Consider the following 13,424-nt stretch of genomic DNA (forward strand, 5'->3'; position numbering starts at 1 on the left):
GAGCCTCGGCGCCGGCTGCCCACCCGCGGCGCCCGCGGGGCTCCGAGGACTCAGCTCCGGGCATGCGCGCTGACGCCCCGAGGCCGGGCGGCCGGAGCATGCGCCGGCTCAGCGCCCTGCCAGGCGCGAGGCGAGGGGGCGCGCGCGCGCGCGCGGGGGTGGGTGGGTGTCCGCCGGGCCCAGGCGCCGACAAGGCAGCGGGTATCGGGAGTCCGGGGCGGCGGTGGTGCCCGCCGGGGTAGAGGTCTCGCCGGGCCGGCCTAGGAATGCACGCCCGTTTGTGGGCACGACGTCCGGGCTGCCGGGGGGAGCCTCCGTGCGAGCCCTGAGGGGAGGAGCCCGGAGACCCGGGTCGAGAGAGACAGCCGGACGGAGACAAGAGACACGGACACAACGGGCCAGAAAAGAGGCCGAACACAGTCACCGCGGACAGGGACGCGGACGCCCCGCCGGCAGGCGTGACGGGAGCCCGAGGCCGCCGCCGCCCCTGCCGCCGGGGGAGGAGTCATGGCGCCCCCCTCCGGTCCTGACGAGGACGGGCAGCCCGCCTCGCCCAGCGCATCTCTGGCGGCCGCACCGCCTCTCGGGGTGTCCGGGCGCTCTCCCGGAAATCAGAGTCCGAGGAGGTGGCGTCTCGGCGGTCCTTGGGTGCTATCAGAGCTCTATGGGTCCTGGCATCAGAAGGGGGTTCATAACTTTGGGAGGCGGTGTCAGTACCTCAGGAACGCAGGAACGCTGAGGGACCACGACACGCGGGGCTGGGGGTGTGTGTCACCGAGGCCCCTGAGGTGTTTGCAGGGTGTTCACAGCCCTCTGGGGGCATCGTGGTGCCCCCTTGGAGGAGGTAGATAGCCCGAAGGTGGGGGGGCATGGGGTCCTTTGGATGACAACTGCCCAAAGGGGGCTCGAAACCGCTCTTTGGGGCTACCACATCCCTCCGTGTTGGGGTGGGGGTGTCGCTGCGTCGCTCACCCTTCCTGGGCAGGCGCTCGAGGCACCGGGGGAGGCGCGGGGCGGGGGCCCAGAGGGGCGGCGCGCGCGACGCGATCAAAGACTTCTCATCAGGCAGATGCACTGGACGAAGGTGAGCCTTGATGAGTGGGGAGCGCCCGCCCGGCCCCCGCCCGGCCCGCAGGCTCAGGCAGCCCCACAGCGCCCCCGCCGCTCGCGCCGCTGCAGCCTCCGAAGGCGTCTCGTCCACGCATCCCGCCAGGGCAACACGAGGCTCCCGCGGGCGGCGCTGAGCCCCGGCCCCCGGCCCCCGGGGCCCCCGACCGCGGCCCCCGGCCCGCCCCCCAGCAGCAGGTAGCGGCGGCCCGGCAGTAGGCGGGGGCACCCGCAGGCGGCGTCCCGCGCCGGCACCCACAGCGCGCTGCTCCCGCGCCGGGCGCGCTCCTCGCCGCTCCGGAACACGGCGAGCACGGCCACCGGGAAGCGCGTCCAGGAGCCACGCGCCTCGCCGCGCGCGCCCACCGCCACCTGCACCGCTGCGGGGGGGAGGCGAGAGGGGCGGGGTCAGGCGGGGCGGGGCCCGGAGGGGGCGGGAGCCGAGGCGCACAGAGCGCCAGCCGGGGTGCGGGTGTGGGTGCGCGTGCGGGTGGGGGGCGCGGAGGAGGAACACAAAGAGGACATGCCGCAGCGGGAGCACCGAGAGGCCCCGGGGGCTGGCAAGGGCGGGGCCGGCGAGCGCGGAGGAGCTGAGGGACCGGGGGAATGGCCTTAGGGTCCAGCGAGGGGCAGGACCTCCAGAGGGAGAGTAGGGAGGGCAAGGTGAGAAGGGGCGGGGGTCGGGCAGGAAGCCTGAGGGTGGGAGGCCAGAGCGCAGCCTACCGTAGTCCTTCCTGCAGAACTTCTTCAGGCTGATGCGGTAGCTGCCACGAGCGGGTTTGCAGTGCAAGTCGCAGTCTGGGAGGAGGGAGCAAGAGGAGGTTGGCACAGATCCCCATCTCCTTCCCCCCTCCTCCCACCCTCTCCTCAGGCCCTCTGGGAAACCACCGCCCCCTCCCCCCAAGGACATGCCCCTCTGGGACCTCTGCTCACCCTGGGGCGCCACAGGACTGCTCTCCTCAGTGGGTCCAGGGACAGGGGTCTCTGTGGGGAGGATAGGATGATGGGCTGCATTTTAAGGGGGTCAGGGGGATCTGCAGGGCTCAGGAGACAGTTGAGGGGAGCCGGGGATCTGCGGGGCCCAGGTAGGCAGCAGCTCGGAGCTGGGGTGACCTCTGCAAAGGTGGTCCAAGCAGGGCACCGTCACTCACTAACGCAAGGTGCCACCGGAGAGCGGCTCTGCTGGAAGCCAGGGGCACAGCGGTTGCAGGTGAGGCCAGTGACGCCATCCTTGCAGGGACACTGGCCGGTGGTCTGGTTGCAGGTTTTGCCAGCAGCACCAACAGGGTGACAGTCACAGGCTGAGGACAGAAGTGGGACAGTCAGAAGCCCATCTGGGGTTGGGGAAACCTGGGAGGGTGAGGCGTGCAGGTGGCTGGCTGAAGGCTCACCCCTGCAGGCGCGGCGGTCACTCAGGGCACGGCCGGGGTCTCGGTAGAAGCCCTCCCGGCAGTAGTGGCAATGCCGGCCGGCGGTATTGTGCCGGCAGTTGAGGCAGACACCGCCGCTGCGGCGGCCAGACAGTCGGTATAGCTCCATGTTGAAGCGGCAGCGGCGGGCATGGCCATTGCAGGAGCAAGCTGCGAGGAAGGGTGGGTCAGGGACAGGCCGGCCCGGTCTCAGATCCCCAGGCCACCCTCCAAGGCCTCACCAAGGCAGGCGTGGGCTTCCCGGGCGGTGGCCCGCTGCCACGGCCTGTCGCAGTAGAAGGGCTTGCAGCGGCTGCAGTCTGGACCCTCGGTGCCGTGCCGGCAGTCGCAGGTCAGGTGGCCCTGGGGGTCCAGCAGGCACCTGGACGCGTGCCCATTGCATTTGCAGCGCCCGCCCACCTGGAGCTCAGTGGCTGAGTAAGAGTAAGGGGCCGTGGCCATGGCGCCCCTGGTGTCTCCCAGCACGGCAGGCCTTGTGAGCACTACTTGAATGTCCGTGGCGGTCACCCAGTCTTGGAGCACCGGGCTGCTGTCCAGATCCAGGCCTGGCGGGCTGCCGTCCTGCACGCTGAAGGCCAGCAGGCCACCACCGTCAGGCTGGGCCTGGGGCGCGGGGAAGCATAGGGCTTCGGGCCCCGGGCCAGCTGGGCCATCGGCAGGCGCAGGCAGGCGGCCGTAGTCCAGGCCACAGTGGGAGGAGAAGAAGCCGAGTGGGGTCCAGCTGCGGCCGTGGTCCTGCGACTTAAGCAGGGCCAGGGAGGTGGGGGGCGCCGAGCAGAAGCGCAGGCTCACGAACACCAGCTCAAAAGCCTTGCCCAGGGGCACTGTGAGGGTCACGTTGTGGGGCACCTGCGTCAGCGAGTCCGAGCGCCAGCATACCGGGCTGGCGGTGCCGCCTGCGGAGGTCAGGAGGGCGGCGGGGTGTGCACGCCGCGGGTCCGAAGCGTCGCAGGCCCGCGTGGCCGGCCGCCCGCACGTGCTGGAGGCCAGCACCTCGCGGCCCAAGGCTGCGTTCACCAGGCCCGGCACGCAGCCGCGGGGCGCGCCCCCGTCGTCATGGCAGGGGTCGGCGGGGGCCAGCGGCCCCGGGCTCAGCGCGGCCGAGAGCGTGCCCGCGGTCAGCAGCAGCCCCCAGGGCCAGCCGGGCATGGCCGGAGCCGCCGGGGGTCAGCCGGCCGGCCGGGGCCCCACGCCGCTGCCCTCGGGAGAGAGAGAGCCCGGTCCGAGGCTCTGCCCGCTGGCCCGGGGTGCCGGGCCACCAGAGCCCCCGGGGCGGCCCCAACCGGGGCCCAGAGGTTGGCGCCGCCGCGGGCACGCTCCGGGCCGAGCGGAGCAGCGGGGACGCCCGGGCGTCCTCCCGCGGGGCCTGGAGCGTTGACAGGCGTCGCCCCCGCCCTCGGCGCCTCCGCCCGCAGAGGCCCCACCCGCCGCCCGCCGCTCGCACTCACCCACCGAGGGCCGGGTCGAGCAGGTCTCCCGGCCTCCCGGGACGGGCCGAGGGCGGGCGGGGCCTGGGGCGCCCCGGCCGCCGCCTCCTCCCGGCTTCAGCGAGGGCGGGCGAGCTGTGCCAGGAGGGGGTGGGGGGCGCAGCGGGCTCCAGCCTGGGCCCAGCCGGGGGCGGGGCTGCTCGGCCGGGAAGGAGGGAGGGGAGAGGAGGGGGCCGCGTCGGCAGAGCCGGAATCAGAAGCAGATTCAGACGCCGGCCGGGCCAGCGGGGGAGGGGGCTGGGAGGCCCTGGAGCCGGGGGAGGGGCCGCAGAGCCAGGAATGTGTTGGCGGGAGGGGGCTGGAGCGGGTGGCCCCGCCACGCAGCCCGTGGGGGACCACCCAGCCGGCCCCCGGCCCGCAGCCAGGCTCTGACTGCTCCTGGGGTTGTGCCACGTGCTGGGCGGGGGTCTGGCTGCCTCCTCCCTCAGGCCCCTGAGGCAGCCGGGCTCTGGAGCTGAAGACTGGGTCCCGGATGCTCTCCTGGGTCCCTACAGGGCACACTCGGGGCAAAGGGAGCCAGGCTGGGCTGGTGGTTGTAGGGGTGTCCCTGAGGCAGCAGTCTGCTCCAGCAGAAAGAATTCAGGATTGGGGCCAGGTCTGATTTCGAATCCATGCTGCTCTAGTTTCTAGTTGTGTGGTTTTGAGTCCTCAACCTGCCCAAGCCTCAATTTCCTCATCAGCCAGATGCCTATTCCCCCTTTGCTGCTGGGATTTCCTGAGCCGTATAGGAACTCAACAGACCTGAGTGGGGGCAAAGCGTCCCAGGAAGGGGCAGCCCCATGCGGACCGGGCAGGAACACCAGAATACATCCACCGGGGAGCATCTCCGAGGCCTGAAGTTCCACATGGGAGGCTGACCCCAGGCCAGGCCAGCTGTCAGTGAAAACACCACCGGGTTGTGTCTTTGAGGCGGGGCTGCCACCCTCAGCTGGGCCAGAGACACTGCAAGGACAGAAGAGGATGGAGAAAGCAGAATCCTGCGTACAGAGGCGGATGCTGAAGGACACACCATGGAGAAGGAGCGGCAGGAAGACAGGGGGCTGGGCCACCTGCAGTGACTGACACTCTCTGGTGGGGCCCTTTACCAGGCCTGAGCAGCTCAAATGCAGGCGTGGGGAGCAATGGGACTGGCACTGGGGTCTGTCCCTCAACTTCCCAATAAAGAGAACATGCCCCTTACAAGAAACAGCCAGGCACAAACGAGAGAGCTGGCAGGGCGCGCAGTTCTGCTCTGGGATGGGTCAGGTGCAGAAGGAGTGCCTTCCCAACCATTCTCTTCAAGGTTCTTTGATCATCACCCCAAACCCATCTGGGATGAGGGGTCCCTGGTGGGAGTTTGGGTTGGGGATAGATCCTACTGGGACTGTTACAAGCACAGAGCTGGCCATGGTGGGGAGAAAGGCCTAGGCCCAGGACAGTGGTTCCCAGGGGCTTGAGACAAACCTCCAGGGAAAGCCTGGCTGTCTGAACTTCAGGACTCCTGCCTGGAAGGAGGAAAGTGGGGAGCAGCTCCCCTCACCCAGCCCTGCAGGCTTTGTGTGCTGCACAGCCTCCTGGTGAGGTGGGGGAGGGTGGGCAGAACAGCTGGTGGCCTCTGGTGTGGCTGGAGGTCCCCAGGGCTCGACCTGAAGAGTGTTCACGGGGTCAGCAGGAAGGGCCTCCACCCAGAGAGCCACTGCACATTAGCTCCCTAGGGAGGAGGCTGCGGGCAGCCCAGGCTCTTCCCAGGAGGTATTCATTCTCTTCTGGCCCTGGGGCAGCGCTGGCAGATGGCGTGAGGAGAGCTAGGGAGGGCCTTCCCGACAGCCCCCCAGCCAGCATCAGTGCTCCTTGTGGACTCAGCCATCTGTCCCAGCCCCAGACTGGGGCCTCTCACGCTGTGCACCTCTCTGCTGGCCCTGCCCCCACCTGCAGCCCCAAAGCCTGCTGCAGCCCTCCCACCCCTGCCCTCACCCAGAGGGACAGCCGCTAGCTGTGGGCTTTGGGTACCCATCTGGGGTCCCAGCAGATCTCAGGGGGCTGGGGTTTTCCCTTAAAAGGCCAACTGATCAAATATTCCCGGCTTAGCTCACTATCTACTCTCCCGCCAGACGCTTGCAAGCCACCACTTGTTCATTTATAGCGCAAACATTTATTGAGCGCCTATTTTGCCCCGAGTGGCTTCCACATCAGCGGGGAAGAAAGACAGCCAGGGGAGGGGGACACACCACACTCTGCCTCGCCCGGAGGTGGGTAGCCACGCCGAGTCCCCGGCCTGCCGCCGCCTTGCGCGTCGCGGGCCGCGCCGACCGCAGCCCCGCGCTCAGCCAGGCCCGCTCTGCGCGCCAAGCGAGACGCTGAAAAGCAGCGCTGGGCGGAGGCGGGTGCAAGAGGGGCAGAGCCGAGTCGGGGGAGGGAAGGGAAGTGGCTCGAAGCCCCCGGAGTTCGGGCATCCCGAGCGGTCAGAACGGAACGCTTTGGGGAGGCGTCTGGCGAGAAGGCTTCCGCGACGCGCGCGGCACTGCGGCAGCCGGGCCCAGGCGAGGTCGGCAGGGAGGAGGCGCCGGCTGGCCGTGACCTCGCAGGGGAGGGGGCTTGGCGCGCAGGCTCAGGGCGCCCCCGGCTCCCGCCGCCCCCCGCGCCCGGCCCTCTGCCGCCGCCGCCGCGCGCGCCAGCACAGGAAGGCTGCGGCCAGGAGCCCGAGGCCCGCGCCGAGCGCCGCCAGCGCCGAACCTTGGGCCAGGTCCAGGCGAGGTCCGCGCAGCGAGAAGGTGATGGCCGTGGCGGCGGCGCCGGCTAGCAGAGCCACGGCGCCGAACGGCAGGACGCAGCGCGGCCAGGAGCCCCCTGCGCCGCCGGTGGCCAAGAGCAGCGCGCGGAGAGCCCGGGGGGGCTCGAGGGCCTCGGCCGCGGGCGGGGGCTCGGCCGCGCTCATGCCTGCTACGCGGGGGCTGAGCTCCGGGTGGGTGTGGGCACTCCCTGCAGCCCCACTCGCCTCGCCACTTCGGAGCGGATTGGCCGGCGAGGCGGTGACGCCAGCAGGGCCGCCAGGGCCAGGAGGTCTTCGCTGCCGCCTCCAGGCGGGGTTGTGGAATGGGGTGGGCGGGCGCTCACCCGAAGCGGGTCTGCCTTCCCGGCTCTGGGGGCCTTGTGTTGGGACCCATCAAGACCGCTCCCCCTGTTATCTGCTGGAACCGCCCTCCCCGTGACGGCTCAGGTGCCCACAGCGGCCCGCAGGGCTGGCCCTGGAGAGGTGGGTCACTGAGTCAATAACCATCTGGGCTCCGCTACAGACGGAGGGGGAGCGCCTTCTGCCAATAGGTAAGGTGCACAGTAAACAAGCGAAGCAGTGGATGAAATAACTGCGGTGGAGACCAGCTGCTATGGAAGCGATTCTAGAGCAGCCCGGAACCGGTGGTGGTGGAGCTCGCCCTGCAGACAGGATTCCTCCAGATCCCAGCACCTGGGAGTAAGCTCTGGGGGCCGGTGTGCCCCAGGCCCCTCTCTCTTGCTCCTTCTCCTCAAGCTTCACTTCCCAGAGGCCCCTCAGTGCAGTGAGGGCCTCCGATTTTTCCCTTCCTACTTTGGTCTGTTACCTGGTCCCCAGCAGCTCCAAAGGCCTGGGACTCCATGTCCAAGGTTTCTGGCCTGTTGAACAGTGGGGCCCTTTACAAATAGTCTCCTGCAGGGTGGGGCCACCCGGAGGCTGCTTCAGCATCACCCAGTTCACGCCCCACACCTGCAGTGCTTCAGCAGGCTCGCAGGAGACCTGGCCTTCTCCAGGAGTTGCCGGCCTCCTGAGGCAGAAGCAGTGTTACTATTCTCGCCCATCGCTGTCCACACAGGGGGCCACTGCCCAGCCCTGAGACTTGTGCTTGGTTCACACAGGTGCTCACTAAAGGCTCACGACAGGGACACCACCGCCTGGCAGCCCTCCTCAGGGCCCAGGGCTGTGAAGCCTGTAACACCATCCTACTCATCTTCACCCCAGTGGTGATAACCACTGCCCAGAAAGGCGCTGGGGACGACACAGAGTCTTCAAGGATCATGCTGAAGGCCCACAGCAGCAAACAAGTCCCGATGGAAACCCAGAGGTGGTGACCTGGACCTCTACACTTTCCTGCCTTCCAGCAAAGTGGAAGGTGGAAAGTGGAAGTGGAAGGAATGGTGGTTCCTTCAGCAGGGGAGGGTGACGGGCCTGTTCCCTGAAGGGGACTCAGTCTGGGGCGCCCACAGCAGCCAGAGCGACAGCAGAGGGGGCGGGGGTGGACATGGGTGCCAGGAGAGATGGCTGTGGGCAGACAGCGGCCGCCCGCGCGGACACTGGCTCTCTGCTCTTTGGGTGAACCCAGGACGCATCCAGGCACTTGTGGGGAGAGGTTTCAGGTGTACAAGGGCTAGAGCAAGCAGTGAGGCCCCGGGGCAGCCCACCTCGAGGGGCCCGGCCCCCTTCCTTCAGTACAAAATGGGTATGCCCATTCTTGGTAAATATACTTGATATGTGCTTGGTAAGTAAAAAACACAAAGTCCCACCTTGGTATGATTTAAAAATACATACTTTCTAAAGCAGTTTTAATGTCACACAAGTGGCTTATAAGTGTACAGCAAGAAGAAACAGAGGTAGCTAAGCAAAGTCCCCACAGCCTCTGTTTGCCCAAGCCTATGGAAGGCCAAGTAAAGCCAAACCCTGACCAGCAAATGGGAGGAAGGCCCTAAGTTCCCCAGGAAGAGCCAGGGGCAGTCCCCGCCGGGTGGAAACCTGGCTTCCCAAGGGGGCACAGGCCCCTCTGGGCCCCCCACTCACTGCACCAGTGAAAATGCCCTTGATGCCAATTCGTTTAATTACTGAGTGGGGGTGTCTTGACAACAGTCGGGCTGGGGGCAGAGCCAGCCTGCCTTGTTGCGGGGCTCGGGGGCTGGGGTGGGCTGGGCCTCAGGGAGGGCTCAGTCGGTCAGCAGGCTCATCTTGCAGGACGGTGAGGAAGCGCTGGCCCCCCTCGCAGAGCAGGCAGTGTGCAGCCCGGCACAGCGCCAGCCAGGGGCGCCCCAGGGGCTCCTGCTCGCTCAGCAGGGGGAGCAGCTCAGCCATTAGGACCTGGAGGTTGGTGAGGGCCAAAGGCTCAGGGGGGCCTGGAACATTTGGGGGGACCCAATCTAGGGCGGGAGTCAAGGCGCCACACTCGTCCCCACTCCGCCTCTCAAAGTTCCAGCACGCTCACACGTGCCCTCCCCACCTCCTTCCCTGGTGGATCTTGGAGGCTGAACCAAGTCCTCCCCATGGCCCAGTGCTCCTGAACACGCAGTGACCCATGCCCCGGAGTCTGGAAGTACCTTTTCCAGATGGACCTGCTGGTCCAGCATGGCCACCCGTAGCCTGAGGGCTGCCAGGGTCTGCAGCTCCTGGGTGCTGGAGTAGAGAAGCAGCTGGGGGCTCCACGCTGGGTCTGCGCCTCCTCCACAGGGCAAGGCGGCCCTGGGGGGCCCCTCAGGCCATGGCCCCTGCGGCTGTTCCACCACCGCTGCAAGAGCAGGGGACACCACCCCATGGGCAGCGGCCAGGGCTGTCTTTTCCAGGCTCCCGCTAGGGGTGCAAAGTCCCCCCTTGCCTCCTGGGTAAAGCCCTGCTGTCCACGAACAACTCTCTTGCAACACCAAGCGTGTGCCAGGATCTCTGATTCTCACAAGAAACTTTCCCACTAAGTGGATAAATGCGCAAGCTACTTAGACTGCTGGGGTCTGTGTGTGGGCAAGGGGGCTGGAGCGGGGGTGCTGCACCGGCAGCTCCACAGCATAACTACGGGACACTCAGGATCCCCAAGGGGACATGGGAAGGGCCTGCCTGCCTGCCTCCACTCCCCTGGGGGTGCTGTTCAAGTCCCCACACCGCCCTGTCGCTAGAGGACTTTGACACTGACCAGGTTTTCCCAGTGGATCAGAGGTAAAGAACCCTCCTGCAATGCAGGAGACACCGGAGACTTCGTTAAGATCCCTGGGTTGGGAAGACCCCTGGAGAAGGAAATGCCATCCCACTCCAGTATTCCTGCCTGGAGAACCCCATGGACAGAGGAGCCTGGCGGGCTACAGTCAGTCCATAAGGTCCCAACTTAGCAGGCACACACGCACACAGTTCGGCTCGGGTTGGGGTGGGGGGGGTGGTGCGGGCAGGCCTCACCGGAGCGCAGCTCCTGCAGCTCTTGCAGCCTGTGCAGACACTGCCCTGCCAGGGCCTGCAGCCCCTCCAGGGTGAGCAGGCTGCGGTACTCCTGCGTCCAGTCCTTGGGGTCTACACGAGAGCCAGAGGTGGTCACAGGCCAGGTTCATGAGGGTCCTGAAGCCCTCCCTGTCCCGCCGGAGACCCGACTCGGGGCCACTAACCTGCCGTGAGCTCCTCCCTCATTCGAAGCCTCAGCATGGAGCAGGCCTTCTGTAGGCGCCCCACCTCTGCTGCGCTGAGCATGGAGCTGGGCAGGCCTGCCTGCAAGTGGGTCAGGGAAACTCCCCCATGGCCGGGCCCCTCCGCTCTCCCCCAGGGCTGGGTCCCAGTGTGGCTCTGGCCCTTCCTGGAGTGGCTCCTCCTCACACTCTAAACCAGGTTCAGAGCCAGAACCTCTGCGAGGATCCCACCCCCGCAAGGATACAGCTGTCTGCATTTTCTGGAGGAACTGGGTTTTGGCGGTGGCAGCAGCAGCATCCACAGAATCCCTGGTCTGCATCGAGCTGAGCTGGGCCCACAGGCTGGATGCACACATGGGCAGCCCGCAAACCAGAGAGCAACATGTGATGATGCCAGCCAGCGGGCTGGGGCCCTGGGAAGTAGGCGAAGCCAAGGGGAGGGGCCCAGGGAACTGAGGGGACACTGCTCATGGAAAGGGGACAGAGCTGACCAAGGAAAAGGGGAGAGAAGCCAGCACTGACTGGAACCCAGAGCTCTGGGCGCTGGTTCCATACCCAGCACAGCGGGTACACCTGAAAACACCACCTGGCACCACCTGGCTTAACCCCTACGGCACTTCCACAGCCTGGGGCCTGGGGGCACCTGGCGCCCTGCTCAAGGCCTCACAGTGGAGAGGCTGAGCTGGGTCCGTGAGAGCAGTCCTAGGGCAGCAGACTCTCTGGATGTGAGAGTGTCACCTCCCAGGAAAGGAAGCAGAGGGGCCCGCGGGCCAAGCCTCCGCCTCCCTGCTCTCCCACCCCGCACCCCCACGCCCCCCACCGCCACTCCCCTGGCTCCCCCTCCCCTCCCGGGGTCCCGGACCCCCACCAGCCTCACCTAGCATTCCGGGAAGCCGCCTTCCTGAAGGCCTCTGGCAGCCGCAGTAAGGCCCTGTTGGGAAGCTGGCGCTCAGGGCAGCTCTGTCCCACTCCGGAGGCTGCAGGCCCCGCTCCCCACTCAGAGCCCAATGAGGGGTGAGGCTCTCCCAGCCCTCAGAGAGGGCTTCCAGAGTGACCACGGGAGCCAGCCCAGCTGGGGTCCACCTGGCAGAGAGGAGGGCAGAGCCCAGGCCATCTCCAGAGCATCTGGAGCCCCCGGGCTGGGTAGATAAGTGCACAGGGCACAGGAACAGCCAGGGAGCAGAGAGGGACAGGCCCCAGTACATCAAACATGGCACCGTCACCGCCAACAGTTCCACCTACCAACTTCCAGGCTGGGGATTCATGGGGTGACATCCTGGGGCTCCCCAGGCCCATACCCACTCAGTGCTGGGCCCTCCCTGTCATCCCAAATCTAGCCTTCTACAGCTGCCCAGGATCTGATCAGGCAGACAGTAGCTCCTCTAGGGAATGTCTGCTGGGGAACTCACCCCTTATCCTTGAGCGTAAAAGCTTCTGGAACCTGAGAAGCAGCCTGGGGGACAATCTGCTGGTCCCTGAGGCCTGCTTCAGGCTTGTTGGCTCCGGCCCCCTGCCCCATATGGGCGCCATCTCCCACCAACAGAAGCCTGCGCCCAGGGAGGTCCTTTGCGGGCACCCAGGGGTGGTGGACACCCCTGGGGGGTTTTGTCTCAGGTGCACGGCTGCCAGTGCAACGTGAGGTGCTGGGTGGGGCAGAGGCTTTGGTGGCAGTGGAAGCAGACCCAGACTTCAGGCTGCGGGCCTTGACTCCTTCTCCAGCCTTAGAGAGGCCTTTTCGCACTCGTACTGCCTTCTCCAGTGCCTGGGTCAGAAGCTCCAGCTCCTTGAGGTCTTGGGGGCTGGGTGGGCATGCTGTGAAAGCGGAGAGTCAGGTAGAGGCCCCTGATCACTGCCAGCCAGAAGACAGGCAGGGGACAGCACCTGCAGAAGGTGGGGGGCTGAGGTTTACCTGAAGATGGGCCCTCTTTATTAATTTCTGACCCTGGGGTTGGCTCCGGAGCTGGGGTCTCGGCTGGTTCCCTGCAAGGACACAGGACAGCCGTGGCAAGGCCAGAGCCCAACAGATCCCCATGATCGCCTGGCCTAGGAGCGGGCGCCCGGTTCTCAGGCCCTCAGGAAAAGCGAGGGGTACTGGCAGCCCGCAACTCGGAAGGGAGCGCTGAGCCCAGCCTCCCGGCCCGGGGCTCCAAGCAAGGTTCTGACGGCCCGAAGGCTGCCTAGCCGGGTGGTCCCGGGGTCGCGTACCAGACCCGCAGCAGCCGCCGGGAGACTCGCAGGCTCTGCTCCAGCTGCCGTTGTCGCTCGGCGCAGGAGTCCAGGGCGTCCCGCAGCTCGGCCACCAGCCTGGGAAGGAAGCACCGGAGGTTCAGCGCCCGGCCGGCCTCGGGCCGCGGCGGCCCCCGCCCCCGCAACTCCAGCGGCGCGGGACCCACCGGCGCGAGCACTCCGCAGGCAGCATACAAGCGGTCTAAGTCTTCGCGACCTGCCGCCGCCGGGAGACCCCGCCGCTTCCGGGCTAGAAGACCGCCCCTTCCGGCCGGGCTGCCCAATCCCGGGCCCAGCGTCAGGCCCCGCCTTCCCCGATGACGACCCCGCCTCTAGCCCCGCCCCTTGGCCGGAGGTCCGAGCAGACACTAGCTCCGATCCCCGCCCGGGGGCAGCGGAGCGAGCTGGGGGAGGACGCGCAGTTGTGGTTTGGATAACGCGGTAGATGGAGGCTCCTGTGGTCCCTTAACGGTCGGCTTCGTCTTTGCATCAAGGGCCCTCTAAAGCAGGACCCTGGGACCTTGCTGACCCCGGGGCACCTAGCACAGGGCCGGGCACGCGGAGGGACCCATAGGTATTTACTGCTGTGGCTGGAGGTGAGGCTGACGTGTTTGTCGGGAGCAGGGGCAAGGCAGGAGTGTGCACTTGTGGACACGCTGACGAGGTGATGACATCCGGGAGTGGGCACCTCGGCAGAGGGGGAGGAGGCCCAGGAGCCAGACATGGGCACGAGGACCAGTGGGGCTGAGCAGGCTGGTCCCTGGCGGGGCAGGCGTGCCTGGATGGGACCAGCTGAGGGGGA

At 67.2% G+C, this 13,424-nt stretch overlaps 2 protein-coding genes across 2 annotated transcripts; both read right to left on the reverse strand.

Annotated features, from left to right (window-relative positions):
• Positions 1-169: 169 nt before the first annotated feature.
• Positions 170-4,192, reverse strand: NTN3 (netrin 3). The gene is made up of 6 exons (XM_070363009.1): positions 2,759-4,192; positions 2,499-2,687; positions 2,259-2,408; positions 2,041-2,091; positions 1,831-1,905; positions 170-1,487 (listed from the first exon to the last, which is right to left on the reverse strand). The coding sequence occupies exons 1-6, from the start codon at positions 3,684-3,686 to the stop codon at positions 1,138-1,140; spliced, it is 1,743 nt and encodes a 580-aa protein (XP_070219110.1). The 5' UTR covers positions 3,687-4,192; the 3' UTR covers positions 170-1,137.
• A 4,349-nt stretch (positions 4,193-8,541) lies between these two features.
• On the reverse strand, positions 8,542-12,919 carry TEDC2 (tubulin epsilon and delta complex 2). The gene is made up of 10 exons (XM_070362331.1): positions 12,790-12,919; positions 12,602-12,700; positions 12,306-12,376; positions 11,806-12,208; positions 11,274-11,327; positions 10,642-10,738; positions 10,379-10,478; positions 10,176-10,286; positions 9,335-9,522; positions 8,542-9,098 (listed from the first exon to the last, which is right to left on the reverse strand). The coding sequence occupies exons 1-10, from the start codon at positions 12,813-12,815 to the stop codon at positions 8,937-8,939; spliced, it is 1,311 nt and encodes a 436-aa protein (XP_070218432.1). The 5' UTR covers positions 12,816-12,919; the 3' UTR covers positions 8,542-8,936.
• Positions 12,920-13,424: the final 505 nt, after the last annotated feature.

This window comes from Bos mutus, chromosome 25 (assembly GCF_027580195.1).
Source record: "Bos mutus isolate GX-2022 chromosome 25, NWIPB_WYAK_1.1, whole genome shotgun sequence".
Taxonomy (NCBI): Eukaryota; Metazoa; Chordata; class Mammalia; order Artiodactyla; family Bovidae; genus Bos; species Bos mutus.

Excerpts from the sequence above, each read along its gene's own strand:
- NTN3 (XM_070363009.1), bottom strand. The coding sequence starts at position 3,686 with ATGCCCGGCTGGCCCTGGGGGCTGCTGCTGACCGCGGGCACGCTCTCG. Across the intron at positions 2,092-2,258 it reads TCCGGTGGCACCTTGCGTTA|AGACCCCTGTCCCTGGACCC; the intron begins GTGAGTGACGGT and ends TCCTCCCCACAG. Across the intron at positions 1,488-1,830 it reads GTTCTGCAGGAAGGACTACG|CGGTGCAGGTGGCGGTGGGC; the intron begins GTAGGCTGCGCT and ends TCCCCCCCGCAG.
- TEDC2 (XM_070362331.1), bottom strand. The coding sequence starts at position 12,815 with ATGCTGCCTGCGGAGTGCTCGCGCCG. Across the intron at positions 12,209-12,305 it reads TAAAGAGGGCCCATCTTCAG|CATGCCCACCCAGCCCCCAA; the intron begins GTAAACCTCAGC and ends CCGCTTTCACAG. Across the intron at positions 10,479-10,641 it reads TCCAGAAAATGCAGACAGCT|GCAGGCCTGCCCAGCTCCAT; the intron begins GTATCCTTGCGG and ends ACCCACTTGCAG.